This window comes from Corylus avellana, chromosome 8, assembly GCF_965113065.1.
Source record: "Corylus avellana chromosome 8, dhCorAvel1.hap1.2, whole genome shotgun sequence".
Lineage (NCBI taxonomy): Eukaryota > Viridiplantae > Streptophyta > Magnoliopsida > Fagales > Betulaceae > Corylus > Corylus avellana.
Genome location: NC_142497.1, coordinates 4336890 through 4354374, shown reverse-complemented (window position 1 = coordinate 4354374; position 17485 = coordinate 4336890). Strand labels below are relative to the sequence as shown.

Genomic DNA, 17485 nt, shown 5'->3' with positions numbered 1-17485 from the left:
CGAGCTTCGTTAGAGCTAGCGAACAAGCGCTTTTGGTTCTCACTCGTTTGGACAAGTAGTGAATGTTCCTGCAAACGAACATCTCAAATATCCAATTTATTTCCAACTTCGGATGCCTTGCTGGTAGGCTCCAACAAACTCTTTAGCTGTCTTTCTCCTTTCTTCTGCAAGAATTCTTGATTGGTGTCTCGACAAGCGGCTAATAGCTAACTGTATCGATCAATCGATGTATCCTATCATTGGTTACCTTAGCTTTATAGAATACCATAGGCTAATTAATATTTCAAAAATCATGAAAGTACCAATATATGCACAAATTTTGTATAAAACAAACATTTTAAGCTTTTAATATAACATGACATACTGTGTTTGATTTTTCTTATACTGCATTAATGATAAAAAAAAATTAATTTTTTTTTTTTAAAAAAGTGTAGGTTTAACTTGTCATATTTCAATTGAGTCAATTTAAACAATTGCAAATTAATGCGATTTTAATTTTTAGGTGTGCTCCAACATCTCTTTATTTTAGTTATTGTTGTTTGTAATGAAAATAATTGTTTGAGGATAAGAATCTTTTACATTTTCTTTAAAATTGTAAATTCTCAAATCATGTAATTTGAGTCAATTTTAGGCATTAAAACACTTGAAAAATGCTACCTATTAAAAGTGTGACATGTTATCATGGTAATTGTTACACATAAATACACCACTAAGACCCATGGGCCAAGGATTCGGCGTCCCCTGGAAACCCAATACGCTCATGTGGACTTTGGGGGTGCGGTCCAATAGGAAGTCCATAGATATGGCGTCGTCTCCTGAATGCCTGGGCCACTTGCTCAAATCCGAGAATACACTGGACCGAATCTTCTATACTTAATGACCAGATATGTCCATTACAGTCAAACCGCGCTCCGACTATATGGACAGCTCACATGTGTCAAGATCCTCAAAACGATTACACTTTGCCCTTGAAGAACTCTCAACGATTATGCGCCATTCTCAAAATCTTATTAATTGCAATAACAGTTTCATATAAACTATAATGGATAGGGAATACGAATATTATCTCCTCTAGCCGTTACGCCCATATCTCAGATTCTTCGCCCGGTCATCATAGCTGCACCAACATGATCAACTATAAAAAACCTCATTTTTGAAGAGACAGACACACACACCGAATGTCATACTAAGCTTTATGCTAAGTTTACACAAACACTAACTTAAGCATCAGAGGAGGAATCGCCGGCCATCACCCAGTGCATCCTCTTGACGTGTGTTCTTGTTTACAGGATCAAAGGAAAGCAAATAAGAGAGAATCTTCGATTTGCCCTTGAGTTCACCATACCGGAAATTGGAATAGCAGTAATCACAGAGAATTTTGCTCCCAAATGCCTTTTTATTCACTTTTGTTTATATGCTTATTTTTCATAAAATTAAAAGATAATTTTTAGCTCAAAGTTATTTTACAATATAGAAAGCAATAACTTGATGAAAATATAGCTCAAAGCTTTTATTATTATTATTATTATTTTCACTTTTCACTTTTCACTTTTCATTTCATAGAGAGCAATAACATGATAAAAACACTTTCAAAAAATGCCTGAAAATTCAGGTAAATCACACAAATTAACAAAAAATAAAAAACCCATAAAACATTGAAATGAATTAAAAGATAAGACTCTTAATTTTAGTTTAATATATTAAAACTTCTTTTTTATCAAATCGACTATTTTTTTACTTTTTGTTTTAACTTTTCAGTTACTTTATGAACTCCAAACATGATCGAAGAATAATATGCACTGCCTTCAAGTTCAACATTAACTTAAGCTTCCAATTTCCAAATTAGCGCACAAAATTAAAACCCCCTAAGTAAACCTTCAAGGAACCCAACATCTTTTAACTCCTTGGGAGTCTACTTCTTACATCTCAATGCTTTCCTTGAGGCGGAAAAAGACGGAAAAAAACCTGCGACATCTACAACTCGGAGAACAAGTTCGAAGAGAAAGCCGATCATGTGTTTAGGATTTTCTTGCCAACACCGATCTGTGAGTTTCTAGCGTGGTTTTGATTTTACATTTTTGTTGCTCGTTGATCATGAGTTTGTGTTCTGTTTGGTCGCTCAGAGCATTCTGGAAGAGAAATGAAATTAGTTTTTGAATCTTCGCTGAGCTAATTTTATGGGTTTTCCTCTAATCCAAAAAGGGAAAAGAAAAAAGGCAATCAATTTTGTTGAGCTTAATTTTAACTATTTCGATGTAGTTGAGCTTACAACCCAAAGCGGGATGGAAATTCTGTTTTTTCTTTTATGGGTTTTAGGGTTGAATTGCTTTGCTTTCATTCTAATTACTTATTACTTATTTGTTTGGTTTGGTTGTGTGTTTGTTTCTTGAGTGTAGTTCAATCTCCGTGCAATATATTGTGAGAGATACTTTAGGTCATGGAACTAAATTCGTTGAATTTAACTATTTCGAATTTCGCTGCACCTATGTCTTATGAAAATTTGAATTTTATTGTTCTCTTTTTTGGCTGCATTTCATGTTAACGTTTAACCTTTTTTGCTAAGAAACTGAAGGACTAGAATTAGATTTAGAATTTCTAATCTTGAGGAGTTCATTGTTGGACATTCACAACTTCTAAAGGGTTCTCCATGTGGCTATGAGGTTTAATTGAGCTTATGGAATTAGAACAATATAGGATGGCTTTCTTTGTTTCCAAATTGAGATTTTTGTTATGCAAGATGTGATTGAATGGCGAGTGTGATACATTGATTTTTTTATTGTACTTTATAAATGTTGAACAGGTTTTGTGAGAGCTGCTTGTAATGATGTCAAGACCCATGCTGCTCGTTTTTCTGTTAATTATGCTCATAATCACTTCTCAGTTTGAGTGGAAACAACAACTTGTGATTGACCTTGACCCAACTCCGAGCATCTCACAGAAGCAGCACCAAATTTCAAAGAGGGAAGAAGCTGTAAAAGAGAAGGTAAAAAGCCTTTCTCATTTTCTGTTATACATGCCTCGTGAACTTTTTGCTGATTTGGTTAGTGAGTGAAGATGTTGGTCTTGTGAACTTCTGTATCTCAAATGTGGATTAGTAGTCAGTTGCAATGCTTTCAAACGTATGCCTGCATATGTGCTACATGATCATTAGTGTGCTGGTTGCTATATCTTAGAACTGCAGCATACTTCTTTTTTGAATTTGGTTACTTCGTCAAAGTTGCAAAGTCTGCATCTCCTATTTGAGTAATTAAGCTTTTGATTTGGCTTTTAATCAGTACTTTCACTGCCCCAAAGGAGAGTTTATTTTCTGAAATGTCCGTAGTTGGGCCTTGAAAGGTTGGTTTCAAATTTAAGGGTACTATGAGACAGTAAAGAAATAAATTCTTTTATTTTTTTAAATTCGCATATATTTGAGACAGCCCTATTTTGTGTACCCAAAACTAAACACCACCCCCCCCAGAAAAAAGGGCTTTTGCTTGTATGCAATCATTCAAAATGAAGTTACAAGTTTGACATTGTAAGTTTCTTTGTCAATGACATATTGATGCAGTTGGACCTCAAGAACGTAAATAAATAATGTCCTGAAGATACTTGGGGTGGTTTATATGGTTTTAAGGAACATAATGCAACTGTGTAATGGGTACAATGTGTTTGCATAGCTGGATGCAAGTGGCCTTTTGCTCTTTAAATGTAATTCTTTATTCAATTAACAAATCCATTTAAAACTTACAGAACTAGCCTTTCTTTAAGACTAGAAAGTACAGTGGATTTGAATGAAGGAAAAAAAATGTTTAGTATCACATCAAGCGGGAAAAGGGGGTTAGGACCTAAAACAGAAAACCTTATTGTTGCTTTTTTGGTTCTTTCCTCTCTCTCTCTCTCTTTCTCTCTCTCTCTCTCTCACTCTCTCTCTCTCTCTATATATATATATATATATACACACACACACACACACACACACACATCATGATAATACTGACAGTGTTAACAGTATATAAACTTAACAATATTTCTGAACAATTGCCTCTACAGAATCCTCAGCTTTTTGACTTGTTAATTTCCAAGACTAAAAAAATAAAGGAAAAAGGATTTACAGTCCCCTTCCCTAAAAATAGAATCTTCTATATTGTGGCCTGTATTTTCCTAAAAATTGTAATAACTTGCTGATAGGTGTTGTATGTGTAAGTGAAATGGAGAGACTGTAGATCGTTTCTTTCTTAACTTCTCAATTGTTTTGGAGTTATGGGCTTTTAACTATGTCGTTTTTGGTTGGAGACGGATTATCCCGAAGTTAATGCTTGCTTTGCTTTGATGGCGGTGAAGGAAACCCATTTCATTCTGGAATTGATTTTGGAATGTGGTGCCCTTTTGTGTCTTGTTGAATATAAGGCGGAGAGAAATAGATGGACTTTTGAGCAACAAGAGCTTTCTATTGATAGAATTAAGTCTGCTCGTGTTATTTCCATTTTTGGATGTTGTTAGACGGAAGTAGTCCTTCAACTTGACACTTCTCATTGACTGCAATTAGAATGAATTAGTAACTTCTAGAGGTATCACCATATGCATTGTTGTATAATATCAGTTATATATATATTTTTTGATATGTAATATTTATATATCAAAAAGCGCAGATAAGCGCAATCCTAGTACACATGGAGTATACAAGGGAAACGTCTAACTAGAAGAAGAGAAAAGAACGAAATCAAGATAGCTAATCACTACGGGAGCGAGCCAAGCAGCTGTCCAAGTGTAAAGCGTATAGAAAAAGAAAGCCGTGAGTTCCTCCAAAGATCTTTCAGAATCCTCAAAGCATCTCTCGTTCCTTTCTAACCATAAACACCACACAATGCATAAAGGAACCATTTTCCAAACAACGGCACTCCTAGAGTGACCTCCCGACCACCAACAAGCAAACAAACCAGCCACCTTGCTAGGCATAACCCAAAACAAACCAAATCTGCTGAAGATGGCATGCCATAAGGAACGAGCAATCTCACAATGAAAGAAAAGATGATCAATAGTCTCCTCATCAATTTTGCACAAGCAACATCTATTGATCACGATAAGATTCATTTTCCTGAGATTATCAATGGTAAGGATCTTCCCTAACACTGCCGTCCAAGTGAAGAAAGCCACTCTCGAAGGTGCGTTGGTGCGCCAAATACTCTTCCAAGGAAAAGGGCTCTCCTCTTTGCATACCAGGGTATTGTAGAAGAATCTAACATCAAACTTCCCTTCTCTGGACGGAATCCACCAAATTTTGTCCTCCCCTCCCCTACTCATTCTGTGAGAATATTAGTATAGAATGAGGCTAGCACTTCCAATTCCCAATCCTGGATCGACCGAAAGAAACTAACATTCCATTGAAGAGTTCCACCCATAAGCTACAAGTTGTCAGCAATGGATGCTTCTTTTGCATTGGCTATGTTGTATAGGCCTGGGAAAGCTTCCTTAAGAATCATTTCTCCGCACCAAACATCATCCCAAAATCTGATTTTAGACCCATCTCCTGGATCGAACTTAATATGTTCAGAAAACTATCACCACCCTCTACTAATATGCCTCCAAAGACCCATCCCATGAGGCTCGGGAGTGTCAACAGAATACCATCCACCCCACTTGGAGCCAAACTTGGCATCCACAACAACTCTCAACCACGCCTCTCTCTCATGCGCGTAACGCCACAACCACTTCCCTAGTAAGGCTTGGTTGAATACTTTCAACTTCCTGATCCCTAAACCACCTTTCGAGATAGGAGAGCATACCTTGTCCCAATTAACCAAGTGAAACTTGAACTCTTCGTTTAGACCACCCCAAAGAAAATCACGCTGGAACTTCTCTATCCGCTTGGCCATAGAAGCAGGTAAAGGAAATAAGGACAATAAATAAGTAGGGAGATTAGAGAGCGTGCTTTTGATTAGAGTGACCCTTCCGCCCTTGGAGAGATACAATCTTTTCCAACTAGCCAACCTACGTTCAACCTTTTCCAAAGTATCATCCAAATGGTTTTGGCCTTGAAACTAGCACCCAAAGGGAGCCCCAAATACTTCAAAGGCAGGGAATCTATACTGCAGCCCAAAACCCCAGCCAATTCTCCCACGTTAACCACCTCACCTACCGGGACCAAAGCTGATTTAGCCATGTTCACCTTCAGACCAGAAACAGCTTCAAAACAAATAAGTAATGCTTTAATGGAGCGAATTTGATCAAGATTTGCCCCACAAAAAACCAATGTATCATCTGCAAATAAGAGATGCGAAATGGTGACCCTCTTAGACAAATTAGCTCCCACTGAGAAGCCCGAGATAAAACCATTCTCGATGGCAGCAACAATCATCCTATTAAACGCCTCCATAATTATGACAAACAGGAATGGAGACAAGGGATTCCCCTTGCCTCACCCCTCGAGAGCTTTGGAAGAAACCGGATGGAGTACCATTGATCAACACAGAAAAGCGAGCAGTCGAGATACAACGCTCAATCCAAGAGCACCATTTCTCGCTGAACCCACACCTCCTGAGAAGATATAATAGAAACTTCCAATCTATATGATCATAAGCCTTTTCCATATCCACTTTACAAAGCAGCCCCGGTTCCCCAGAGTTGATCCGGCTATCCAAACATTCACTTGCTATAAGAACCGAATCCGTAATTTGTCTACCCTTAACGAATGCATTCTGAGGCTCTGATATCACCCTATCCACGACCCTCCTCATCCTATTAGCAAGAACTTTAGCAATGATCTTGTAAGTTCCGCTTATGAGGCTAATAGGACGAAACTCCTTGAATCTGAGGCCCCCGGCACCATTGGAATAAGAGAAATGAAAGTAGCATTAAGGCTTTTTTCAAACTTACCATGCGTGTAAAAGTCTGAAAAGACCTCCATAATGTCTTCCTTAATCACCTCCCAACAATCTTGGAAGAAAGCCATAGAGAAACCATCGGGGCCTGGAGCCTTATCTCTTTCCATACCTTTAACCACCTCCAAAACCTCCCTTTCCTCGAAAGGAACTTCTAGCTGATTAGCCTCGTCATCCAACACATCAAACGCAAGATTATCCACCCTAGGTCTCCAATTGCAATGTTCAGAGAACAAAGACTCATAATATTTAACCGCATGGTCCTTGATGATGTCTTGGTTAGAAAAAAGAGATCCATTAATGGGTATGGAATCAATGAAATTGCATCTGTGATTTGAGTTGGCAATCTGATGAAAGAACTTAGTGCACTTGTCACCCTCCATGATCCACCGAATTCTGGATTTTTGTCTCCAATTGATTTCCTTTTGTAAAAGAGTAATCTCCAACTCCCTAATAATCACCCTTTTCCGTTCCTTCTCTTGTTCATCTAGATCTCTTTCTTCCTCCAATCTATTCATGGCCTTCAGCTCTTCCGCTTTCTCTATGCACCTCGCACTCACATGGCCAAATTCAAGCTCATTCCATCGTTTAATGTCCTCCTTTAACGCCTTAAGCTTTTTGGCCAAGATAAAACTCGAGGAGCCAGAAAAGTTATAAGACGACCACCAAGCCCGTACCCTATCCACAAACCCTTCCGCTTTCAACAACATATTCTCAAATTTAAAAGGCCTCTTACCCCGAACCATTCCGTCACAATCAAGCAAGATGGGAAAATGATCTGAACACAATCTAAGCCATCTCTTCTGTATTATGCCCGGATATTTGATTTCCCATTCTGGAGAGACTAAGAAGCGATCGATCCTAGACCGCGAGTAGGAATTAGACCAAAAAAACGTCCCTCCAGCCAAGGGGAGATCCATAAGCCCTTGTTCAGATATGAAATCCGAAAAATCTGTCATTGCACGAGTGAGACGTGCTCCCCTGCCCTTTCACTAGGAAAGTGCGTAACATTGAAGTCACCACTGATACACCATGGCACATCCCACCAACTGATGAGACCAGCCAGTTCCTCCCATAGAAGATGTCTGATGTAGTCAAAATTCGGACCATAGACCCTCGCGAAATCCCAAACAAAATCATCCTCCACATTCTTAAAAGAACAGGATGCGACAAACTCTCCCACACAAACCTCAATCTTTGTGACCACCCTTCTATCCCACATCAACAAAATACCACCCGAAGCTCCTCTTGCTGCAATGGAGCACCAATCTGCATAAACACATCCCCACAAGTTTCTCACAAAACTATTAGAAATATACTCAATTTTCGTCTCTTGAAGGCACACAATGTCCGCCTTCCATTGTCTATGCATATTTCTCACCCTCAAACACTTATTACCCTCATTTAACCCTCTCATGTTCCAAGAAATAATCCTTGGCTTCATGGATGATCTTTATGTGCCCTTCCTTTAGCCCTAGCCCGACATTTAATGCCATCGTAATTAATAGAACTTACAAGATTATTGAGTTCCCTTGAGCCTTTCTTTCCCACATTTGAAACCACACCCTCTCCCTTCCCTTCATTCTCTGCGATGATGGTCGCAAACAGCTCTAAAAGCTTTCCTTCATACTCATCACACGAAATACCCACGAAGTGACTAAATTCCTCGACAAGTTTCAAGACCCTGTCGATGGCCTGAGTCCCCTTTTTCTTCCTAAGCCCCGCAGTTGGACAGCTCATCAGCGGAATGTGATCCTCTCCTTCAAATATTTCCAATTCCAATCCTACCACAGTGCTCTCTTTGAGTGGAGCAAATTTCTCCTCGAAGCGTGGAGAATTATATGTCTCCAAGCTATTATGAGTATTTTCCCTTCCGCATCATTCCGGGCTTCCAAAGGAGCCTCCAAACATTCCTCCTCCAAACCTACCATTCCTCCTAACAACCCAATTACTAGCCCTGCCCCAGAAGAAAATAATTCCCCTTTTTCTGTTCCTAGCTCGCAGACTCCCAGTGACTTAGAATTGGATAGAAGCCCCGGCCTAGGCAACAACTCCCAGGAAACGAAGACTGCCGGAAGTTCAGATCCAGTCCCCGCTGCCAAAATCCAACCAGCCTGGACTACAGGAATTCCAGAGCCATCCTTCGCCGCCAATACCCGATGATCCTGGCCTGCCGGAGCTCCTGTACTCATCACCTCTGGAGAATCGGCGCCTCTGCCGTCACCCAACTCCCCCTCTGCGTCTATGTCCCTCCTCGTCGGCGCCATCTGCCGCAGACCCCGGTGTAAAACACCATCCACCATGCCGGTCAGCCCCAAAGAGACATTAGATGGTGCCTTTCCCAGAACTCCCCGCTCAGACCTCGCCGACAGACTTACCGGCAACTGACCCATCGTGCCTTGATGCCCAACGGTGGAAGACGACACTCCTGGATCGCCCTTCTTGTTAGTCATCCAACCCACTTGGAAATTTCTCACCTTTACTGGCCTTTTGTTCTTCTTATGTTTGGACTTTCTCTTAATCCTATCTCCCACCAGCTGGGTCTTGCCCAGTGATAGATTGGGCTAAGCATTGCCTTGCTCCAATTGAGTATGGTTGCCTGGCTTTGGCCTAAAGCCCGTAAGCCCGTTAGCACAAAACCCACATTTACCCATGGACAAACGTTGCAGGCAAACACTAATCTCCAACTGTAGCTTTTCCAGAGAATTCCTTAAATTGGCGCATTTGAGACCTCCAAGTTCCACGTGTCCATTGTTAGAAATATTCTTCCCACCAGGTACCTCACGTCCTTGCGCAGCCATCGTTGCATGAGACAAAGGGCCACTACCCAACAAACTAGAGGTCACCGAAAAATGTTTACCGGAGGGACAGATTGCATCGGCGATGCAATTGCCGGAAAGTTTTTGACATATTGCTGCTTCTCTGAGTCTTCCATGCAGCCCCCCCTCAATCGACTCCTTTGCCTTAGCATTCGCCGGAGGTAAAACCACCGGACGTTTGAGTATTGCTGTTGGACCTGAAACAGGGGCTGAAATCACGGTGTTCTTCATCATCTGTGGCTCAACGTTGCTCAGCTTTTCCCCCCGACAGCCACTTAGGAACCCTTGCAATGGGTTCTGTCGACGGTAGGAAGAGGTCCTCAAATGGCCGGACTGTGGCCTGTAGTACCTCAGAAAAACTCCTCTTCTTCACGTCACCCTTTTCTGAAGCTACCAAAAAAGGTTGGAGAAATCTAATGGCAATCTGAAGTTCGGACTCAAGCTTACTCCAACCTTTCTGATTCTTCCCTTTCGGCACCATAACTAACCTGCGTCTCTTCCTCCCATCACATTCCTCGGTCACCAAAAAGCTTCCATACCTATTGAAACACTTTTGGGCTAATAATTGAGGATAGCCCGGTTTAGAATGATCATGAAAGACCCGTGAGTCCTTCACTGCAATCAGTTCCTCAAAGATATGTAAAAGCCACACTGCTTCATTGCTACCCAACTTCACTGACCTCACAAACCCTTTGCTTCTCTCCTGAATCACTAAGCCAGCTTCCCTATCCCTCACCAACATCTCAAAATCCTTGGATTCTATCGACCATTTCCTTGATAAACCCATCTAGCCACCACCGGCCGCCCACCTTGGACTAGAAAACCACTCCTCAACACCTCCTCCGATAAGGAAAAGAAGAGAGAGAAGAGAGCTTTTTTCTTTTGTCGTCTAGTGAGAGGCCCTTTCTATATATATATATATATATAGAGAGAGAGAGAGAGAGAGAGAGAGATGACTAAATAGTTGATGCCCTTTATCCTGCACAAAGTAGAGGTTTAAATCCCTGCATCAATTACTTATGGCTATTGCGAGGTTCATGGAAAGGTAGATTTAAAATCATTTGGTGATGCAGTTGATTGCACAATCAATCTTGGACAACAGACACTTGCAAGAGAGGATAATGACGGTCATAAACTTGCCAAGGGTGCCAATGGGGGAAATCTTTGGTGCTTAAGTTAGCGAGGTCAGTTGCGCAAAGATTGAGAGCTAGAGGAATTGCCATGCCTATAGTACGGTGAATGTACCTGAATTGGTTGCATGTCCTCCCCTTATGTAGAGTGTCTGCAAATGGGTATGACCTTGGCCAAGTGTCATCTGTTGATAGGGTAAGACCCTGGCCAGGAATCTGTGTCCTCTAGTGAAGTATGCCCTTGGCTAAGTGTCACTTGTTGATAGGGTACGACTTTGGCCAAACATGGCACTAAATTCCTTGCTCGCTGGCAAGCTGTGGTCGTTAGTAGGTGTCATGCCAGATTACATGCTTATTGGCAGGCTAAGAATGTTACCAGGTTCCCCACCAAGAATAATAGGACAGTTAGGATGAAATCGTGGAGCAGTTACCCTTTTCTTTATATCCCCAGTTATTATCTAAGCAACTGGCATGTTAGCTCTTATGGCCCAATTAGGGCTTGTGACTTGGGCTAGACAACCCCTGCCAAAACCGTAGGCTTCTAGGCCTGCATTCTCAACCTAGGCTGGCTCAATGGATATTGGGTAATTATCTATATCAGAAGCATGTTTAAAGAGTGACCTGCATAAAGAATTGTAAGAAATTAATGTAGGGAACTTATCAAATTTTAATTGAGCATTATTTGACTTTATTTTTATTTTGATATTTTCCCTTTCAGTGTTCCCTGAGTCTTCCCCTTTTTCATGCAGTGGCGCTTGCCCTGCAGTGATTTATAGAACCTAACCAGTGATTTCAGTCTTATCAGCCACCATGCCCGTTTTCTGTATTTTGTTCTAGTATTGCAGTTTTGTTATTCTCTCAGTGAGAAATTAAATCTTGGTAAAAGTAGTTGGCCTAGTGGATTTTAGTAGTTTTGGAGTTACTTGAAGCACAAGAGAATCAGTGTGGGTTTGAGTAGTGTTGGTGGAGCCAATGGAATGTAACCCTAGCTTGGGGGAAACATTTTAGTGGTGAATCTGCAAGAAATCCTGCCTGTTTAGGGGGTTAAAATTTGCATGAAATTTGGAAAACTCCAATTATTTGATGGCTTGATTTTGATAAATTTTGTGTCGTGGGCATGAAAGTTTTGCATAACAATTCTTTGATAGCCTGCTTATAGTATTGCCTAAGAGTGTCCTAGAAAACAGTAATGGATATAAAAATCGTAAGTACTGTTATGTCCAATTCTCTCTGTACTGAGGCTCCTATGATGTTGAAGTGGTTAATTGATATTAACCGGTGGATCATTTCGGATGTGCTGCTGGAGATAATCCTTTCCCTAGTGGTTCAGTTTTGCACTCAGAAGGATTTGATGGGAGTTTTACTCAAATTGCGCTTTGTTTGATAATTGCATAATCACCCCAAATAGTTTTGGCGAGGCTAAGGTGGTGATGATACAATATTTCACTTATGGCTATAGAATATGCATGTTATTAAATGTTCATCATCAGGGACGAAATCGGGATGTTTATCAAGGGGAGCCGAATATAATTCTAAAATAAAATCTAAAAAAATGCATTTTGTAACAATTGATTTATGACTAAATCTTCAAGTTATTAAAAAACATGCTTTATGTAGTACTATTCATGGCCAAAAATTATAATATGACTCAAAAATCCACCGCGAGTATACGACTGATCTCTGGCACTTGGTTCTTAACATATTTGGGGTTCCTTATTTGATGCCTAGTAACATCCTAGAGATACTTTATTGTTTGAAATTTCAAGGGCGGGGACACCCTAAAGAGGCAATCTGAAAAGTTATTCTTTCTCTCTTAATGTGGAGCATTTGGAGAGAAGGGAATCCGTGTCTCTTTGAGGATAGTGAGTTCAATGTGCTTTTTTTTCCTCCTTTTTGAAGTCTCTTTTTGATTGGATTATTGTAAATGTTCCTATTATTGACCTAGAGAATCTTGTAGATTGGATTTGTCTTTTAGATTGTAGTAGTTTTTAGAGTGTTCAGCTCTCTTGTATACTCTTGGTGTACAAGGGCTTTGCCCTTTTCTATCGATAATATTATTATTATTCATCAATATATATCTCAAAAACACATATTCTTAAACTTTAAGTTCACATGTTAAAAAACAAAGAGAGAGAGAGAGAGAGATAATAGTAACATTACTTATGTTAACTGAACACGATGCTCCTTTAACAAATAAAAGTCACCAATTATCATATCCTTGGTAAACCTTTCAACAAATTTCCTTCTCAATGTAGACAACCAGATAATCTCCCAAGAAAGTCATCCTCCACTTTATTTTGAAGTCTTGCATTGACAATGTGTTTAGCTAAAAACGCCTGCTCAATAATTGTGGTTGAAGTCAGAAGAGTCAAGACTAGGTGAATCATTTTATCAATCAAATAATAAACTTTTGATTTGCAGGTTTTCACCAATGCTTGATATAACTCAGAAATTGTGAAAAAGTTTTGTAAATCTCGAGGACTTAATTAATTAACCTACAATATTGTAGTGTTGCACTTGAAATTTTAATTAAACTTTTTCTCATTCAGTAAAATCTGGAGGATAAAATTTCTCTACAAGACTGCATATGTTGTCAATTTTGCATAACTGGTAAACATTTCTAACATTCAAAGAAGAATTAAGTATAAGAAGCTTTATTGCCTTCTCATTAAATCTATTAATTAATTCTTATAATTATCATAACATTTGTTGTTTTATAATTTTTTTTTTTTAGTTGTTAGTTCTTGGGGTCCATGGGATGTGGACTTAAAGGTTTTTTATAGTCCCATATTTGATAAGTCATGAGCCAGTTTTTTCCAAATAACCTTATTTTGGCAGTCAATTTGTTTTATTTTCAAGCATTGTGTTTGGGTAGGTAGTTCTTGGGAATTATCATACAGGTACATTAAAGAAGTTATCGATGCATATAGTTTTGGAGAAAAGAATGCATTGGCGAGGCTTGTTTAGTTCAGGGTACTTACGAAAATTGGCCAGGCTTATGTGAAATGTGGCTTATCCCAGTACAATGACAACTATTGACAATTTTGGGCCAATTATCATACTATTGTTGATAGACTCATCTCAAACCTCGGTTTTCTTCCTCTGTTGATTCCTTCTCAGAATTTGAAGTTTTCTTGTAAAGATACTTTGGAGGGAGGCTATTGAGGCAAAAATGCTTAAGGTTGATTGGGTGAATTTGATTTGGTTCTCCTATGCTATTCCTCGGCATTCCTCCTTCTCATGGTTGGCAATAAGGGATTGTCTTTCTACATGTGATTGGTCCTTGAAATGGGTGTGCTAGATGTTGTGAAATGTTTCTTTTGTAGGAGCATTAATGAATGTAGGGACCATTTCTACAGGTGATAGGTCCTTGAAACGGGTGTGCTAGATGTTGTGAAAATTTTCTTTTGTAGGTGCATTATTGAATGTAGGGACCATTTATTTTTTGAATGTGGGTTGAGCAAAAGGATCTGGAGAGAAGTTTTGGAAAAATGTGGCTTAAGCTCCTGTGTTGTTGATTGGGGTGATATTATTCTAGAAGGGGTGAAGAATTGGAAAGGCAAAAGCCTTTTTAGCGTCCTGTGTAGATTGGCTCTTTGGAAGCTCAGAAACAACCTCAAGTTTGGCAATCAGTTGTGATTTAAGAACAGTTTTTACATCACATATGTTTCGGAGTTTAGCACTCAGCTTATGGGTAAAGACCTCGGGAAATATTTCGGAGTTTAGCACTCACATATGCAAATGTTAAGCTTTGTGATAATTGGGGTATTTCCCTGAGTATTCAGCAGTAGGTGTGGTTTTAAGCTTGTTGGGTTCCTGTTGGTTCCTGCTCCTCCTTGGAGTTTGGTTCTTTGTTTTGGTTGTTTGTGTTTTGTACAGCAGAGTTTGCAGTTTTTTCTGTTTGGAGGTACAAGTTACTTTGCAAGAGTGGTCCATTCTGGGGTTTTCCTTAGCTGGAGAGCTTTGTATTCTTTTGCGTGCAATGGGGGAGGTAGGGTTACAGGTTCTGATGGGGTGGGCACTTTACAATAATTATACTACTGGTGCTTGATACCCTTTTTAGGAGGGTTTTTTTTTTTTTTTTTTTGGTTGAAAAAATGTTTTGTTTAACATAAAAGTGAAATGAGTATTGAGTTTTTTTGTGGGGAAAGTTGTTTGTTAATGTTTGAACCTTTTTTTTTTTGGGTAGAAAGGAAAAAGAAAAGAGAAAAAAGATTGGCAAAAACATTCTTGTTGCTCATTTCAATGTACTCCCTGATTTGTCTGTCACCATTTTCTTACTCCTTTACAAATGGAGCTTCAATTTCATGTAAATCTTTATTCAGCTTTGATAAATTCGTTTCTGATGTATGTCTTTCGCTTCTTGGTGCAGATCATTTTATCACAAGAGAAGAACATTCATAGACTCAATGAACTTGTGCGGAGTCTCCGACAACAATTGCAGCAGTGCAGACAAGATAATGAAACTACAAACGGCAATGAAAGCCCTCTGACTGAACATGTGATTGAGCTTGAACGACACCAGATCCGGGAAAACTAGGCTGTGGGACAAACCAACTTCCTGTTGACATTTACAGTATATGCCCCAATTGTATAACCCACTCTTTCTTCCATGAGCGTTTGTATTTAAGCTTCACCTTTCATTGGTGTCTCTCTGATTAGTATCTTTGTAATTATTATAAAATTGGGTAGAAAATTTGAGCCAGATGGCAACTTAAACTATTATGTAAGTGCATTTATTGGAGCAAGCTATAGGGGATACAAACGACACTTTTTTCTTTTTTTTTAAAGGGAAATATGAGGATTTCATTTAGTAAAGATTATGAGCATAAAACTTTTATAGAGCAGAGCAAAAAGCTTTTACAGCACAAAGCATAAAGCTTTATAAAAATCATAGCAACATGTTGTGAGGTTACAAAGTCATACATACAAACAAAAATTTTTACAATCATGTGTTATTTATGACATCAATCTTTCGCTAACTTATGTACAAATACAGTTAAATAGTAGATCTGTTCCGAGCAGACTGTATTTAAGACATGGGTAACTAAATTTCCTAACAAAATTTATTTAAACCGGCCGTAAGAAATAACCTCTCATACCTAATTATTTAGGCCATAAGAAATAATAACCTCTTATTCAGCGACAGCAGCCGGGAAGGAAATGAACAGCACAATTTGATGGAAGATGGGCAGACGCATAGTGGAAATGTTGAAGTTCCTAATCTGATCGGAGAACACCTACAAATATTAAGAAATAAAAAATAAAATAAAATAAAATAAATAAAAATAAAAAATAAAAAAGGGAAGAATAGGTGCGGGGAGGGAAAGGGGAGAGCAGATCTGCTCCCTCTTCCTCTCAAAACTATTTTTCTGAAGAGAATGGCAGGGATGCAAACAAGACTTTATTGCTATTAATTACTGGAGTGGAAAAAAAAAAAAAATCATTTGCATTGGTAACGAACTTCAACCTATGCAATTAATGGTTGCACGAAAAGAGAACTGCAACCAGGGTGATCAATCGATGGAATCGTGCCCTTTTTTATGCAACTTTTATTTCATCATCCGCTACTCCACGTGAACCACCGAAAAAAGAAGTCCTATATTAATTAGCTTGGTGGATGGTAAAATTCTTTGCTTTATATTGATTTCTTAGTGAGTAAGATTAGGTTTAGTATGTTTCAGTGTAAAATGATTTTGTATTTTTGGATATTGATTTCTTAGTGAGTAAGATTAGGTTTAGTATGTTTCAGTGTAAAACGATTTTGTATTTTTGGGTGTTTAGTGCGATAGAAAATAATAGTTAATAAAAAATATTTTCAGTTTAATCGAAAAAGCCTTTTTAATTCTCGAAAAATAGTTTCAATTTTTGAAAACATTAAATCATTTTCTGAGTTTGAACATTTTATTCTCAAATCTATAAACTTAGCCAAGACGTTGCCGGGACCCCGCTAGGACCAACTGGGACACTGGCGAGACCCCACTGAAACTCGATCGAGACCCAAACGGAACCCAACCTAGAATTCTGCTAGGACCCAACCCGGAACCCCGCCGGGACCTGACCAAGACACCATTGGGACTTGGTTAGAATACCGTCGGGCTCTAACCAGGACCCCGCTGAGACCTGATCAAGACACCGTTGGAACTCGGTTACAACACTATTAGGGCCCGGTTAGAACATTGTCGAGGCCCGACCGGGATTGTTGAGACTCGACCAAGATACCGTCGGGACCTGATTAGAGCACCGTGGGGCCTGATCGGGACCTCACTAGGACACCGCTGGGACCCGATTATGACGTAATGGGGACTAAATCGAAACGCCGCTGTGACTCAATTGGGACCCCACAGAGACCCGATTGGGACACCACCAAGATCCGGTTGGGACCTCGCAGAAACCCGATTAGGACACTGCTGGCTAATTTTCATTGCTACATCATCATAGTTATATAGCAGTCATGAAAATTTACTAAATATCATTTATCAATGAAAAAAATATGTAACTTATAAGACTTTAATGTGTAGATGTAGGCTATAGGCCGAATCGCCTTAATCTCTCATTTTCAACTCTTTCCTCAACCTCCTTAAGATTATTATTAAATTTTATACACCATATACCTTCAAATATATATATAACCAGTTTATTTATTTATTTTTATTTTCTAAGCGAATATATAACA

At 39.2% G+C, this 17485-nt stretch overlaps 1 protein-coding gene across 2 annotated transcripts; it reads left to right on the top strand.

The window, feature by feature from the left end:
- The first annotated feature begins 1824 nt into the window (after positions 1-1824).
- On the top strand, positions 1825-15592 carry LOC132163289 (peptidyl-prolyl cis-trans isomerase G). Of its 2 annotated transcripts, none has more exons than XM_059573517.2 (3): positions 1825-2045; positions 2882-2983; positions 15182-15592. In XM_059573517.2, exons 1-3 carry the CDS (start codon positions 2013-2015, stop codon positions 15347-15349), a joined length of 303 nt encoding a protein of 100 aa, XP_059429500.1. In that variant the 5' UTR covers positions 1825-2012; the 3' UTR covers positions 15350-15592. The 2 variants fall into 2 exon arrangements, with proteins under 2 accessions (XP_059429500.1, XP_088375156.1); XM_088519030.1 differs by having other exon boundaries at positions 1828-2045; positions 2801-2983.
- The last annotated feature ends 1893 nt before the right edge of the window (positions 15593-17485 follow it).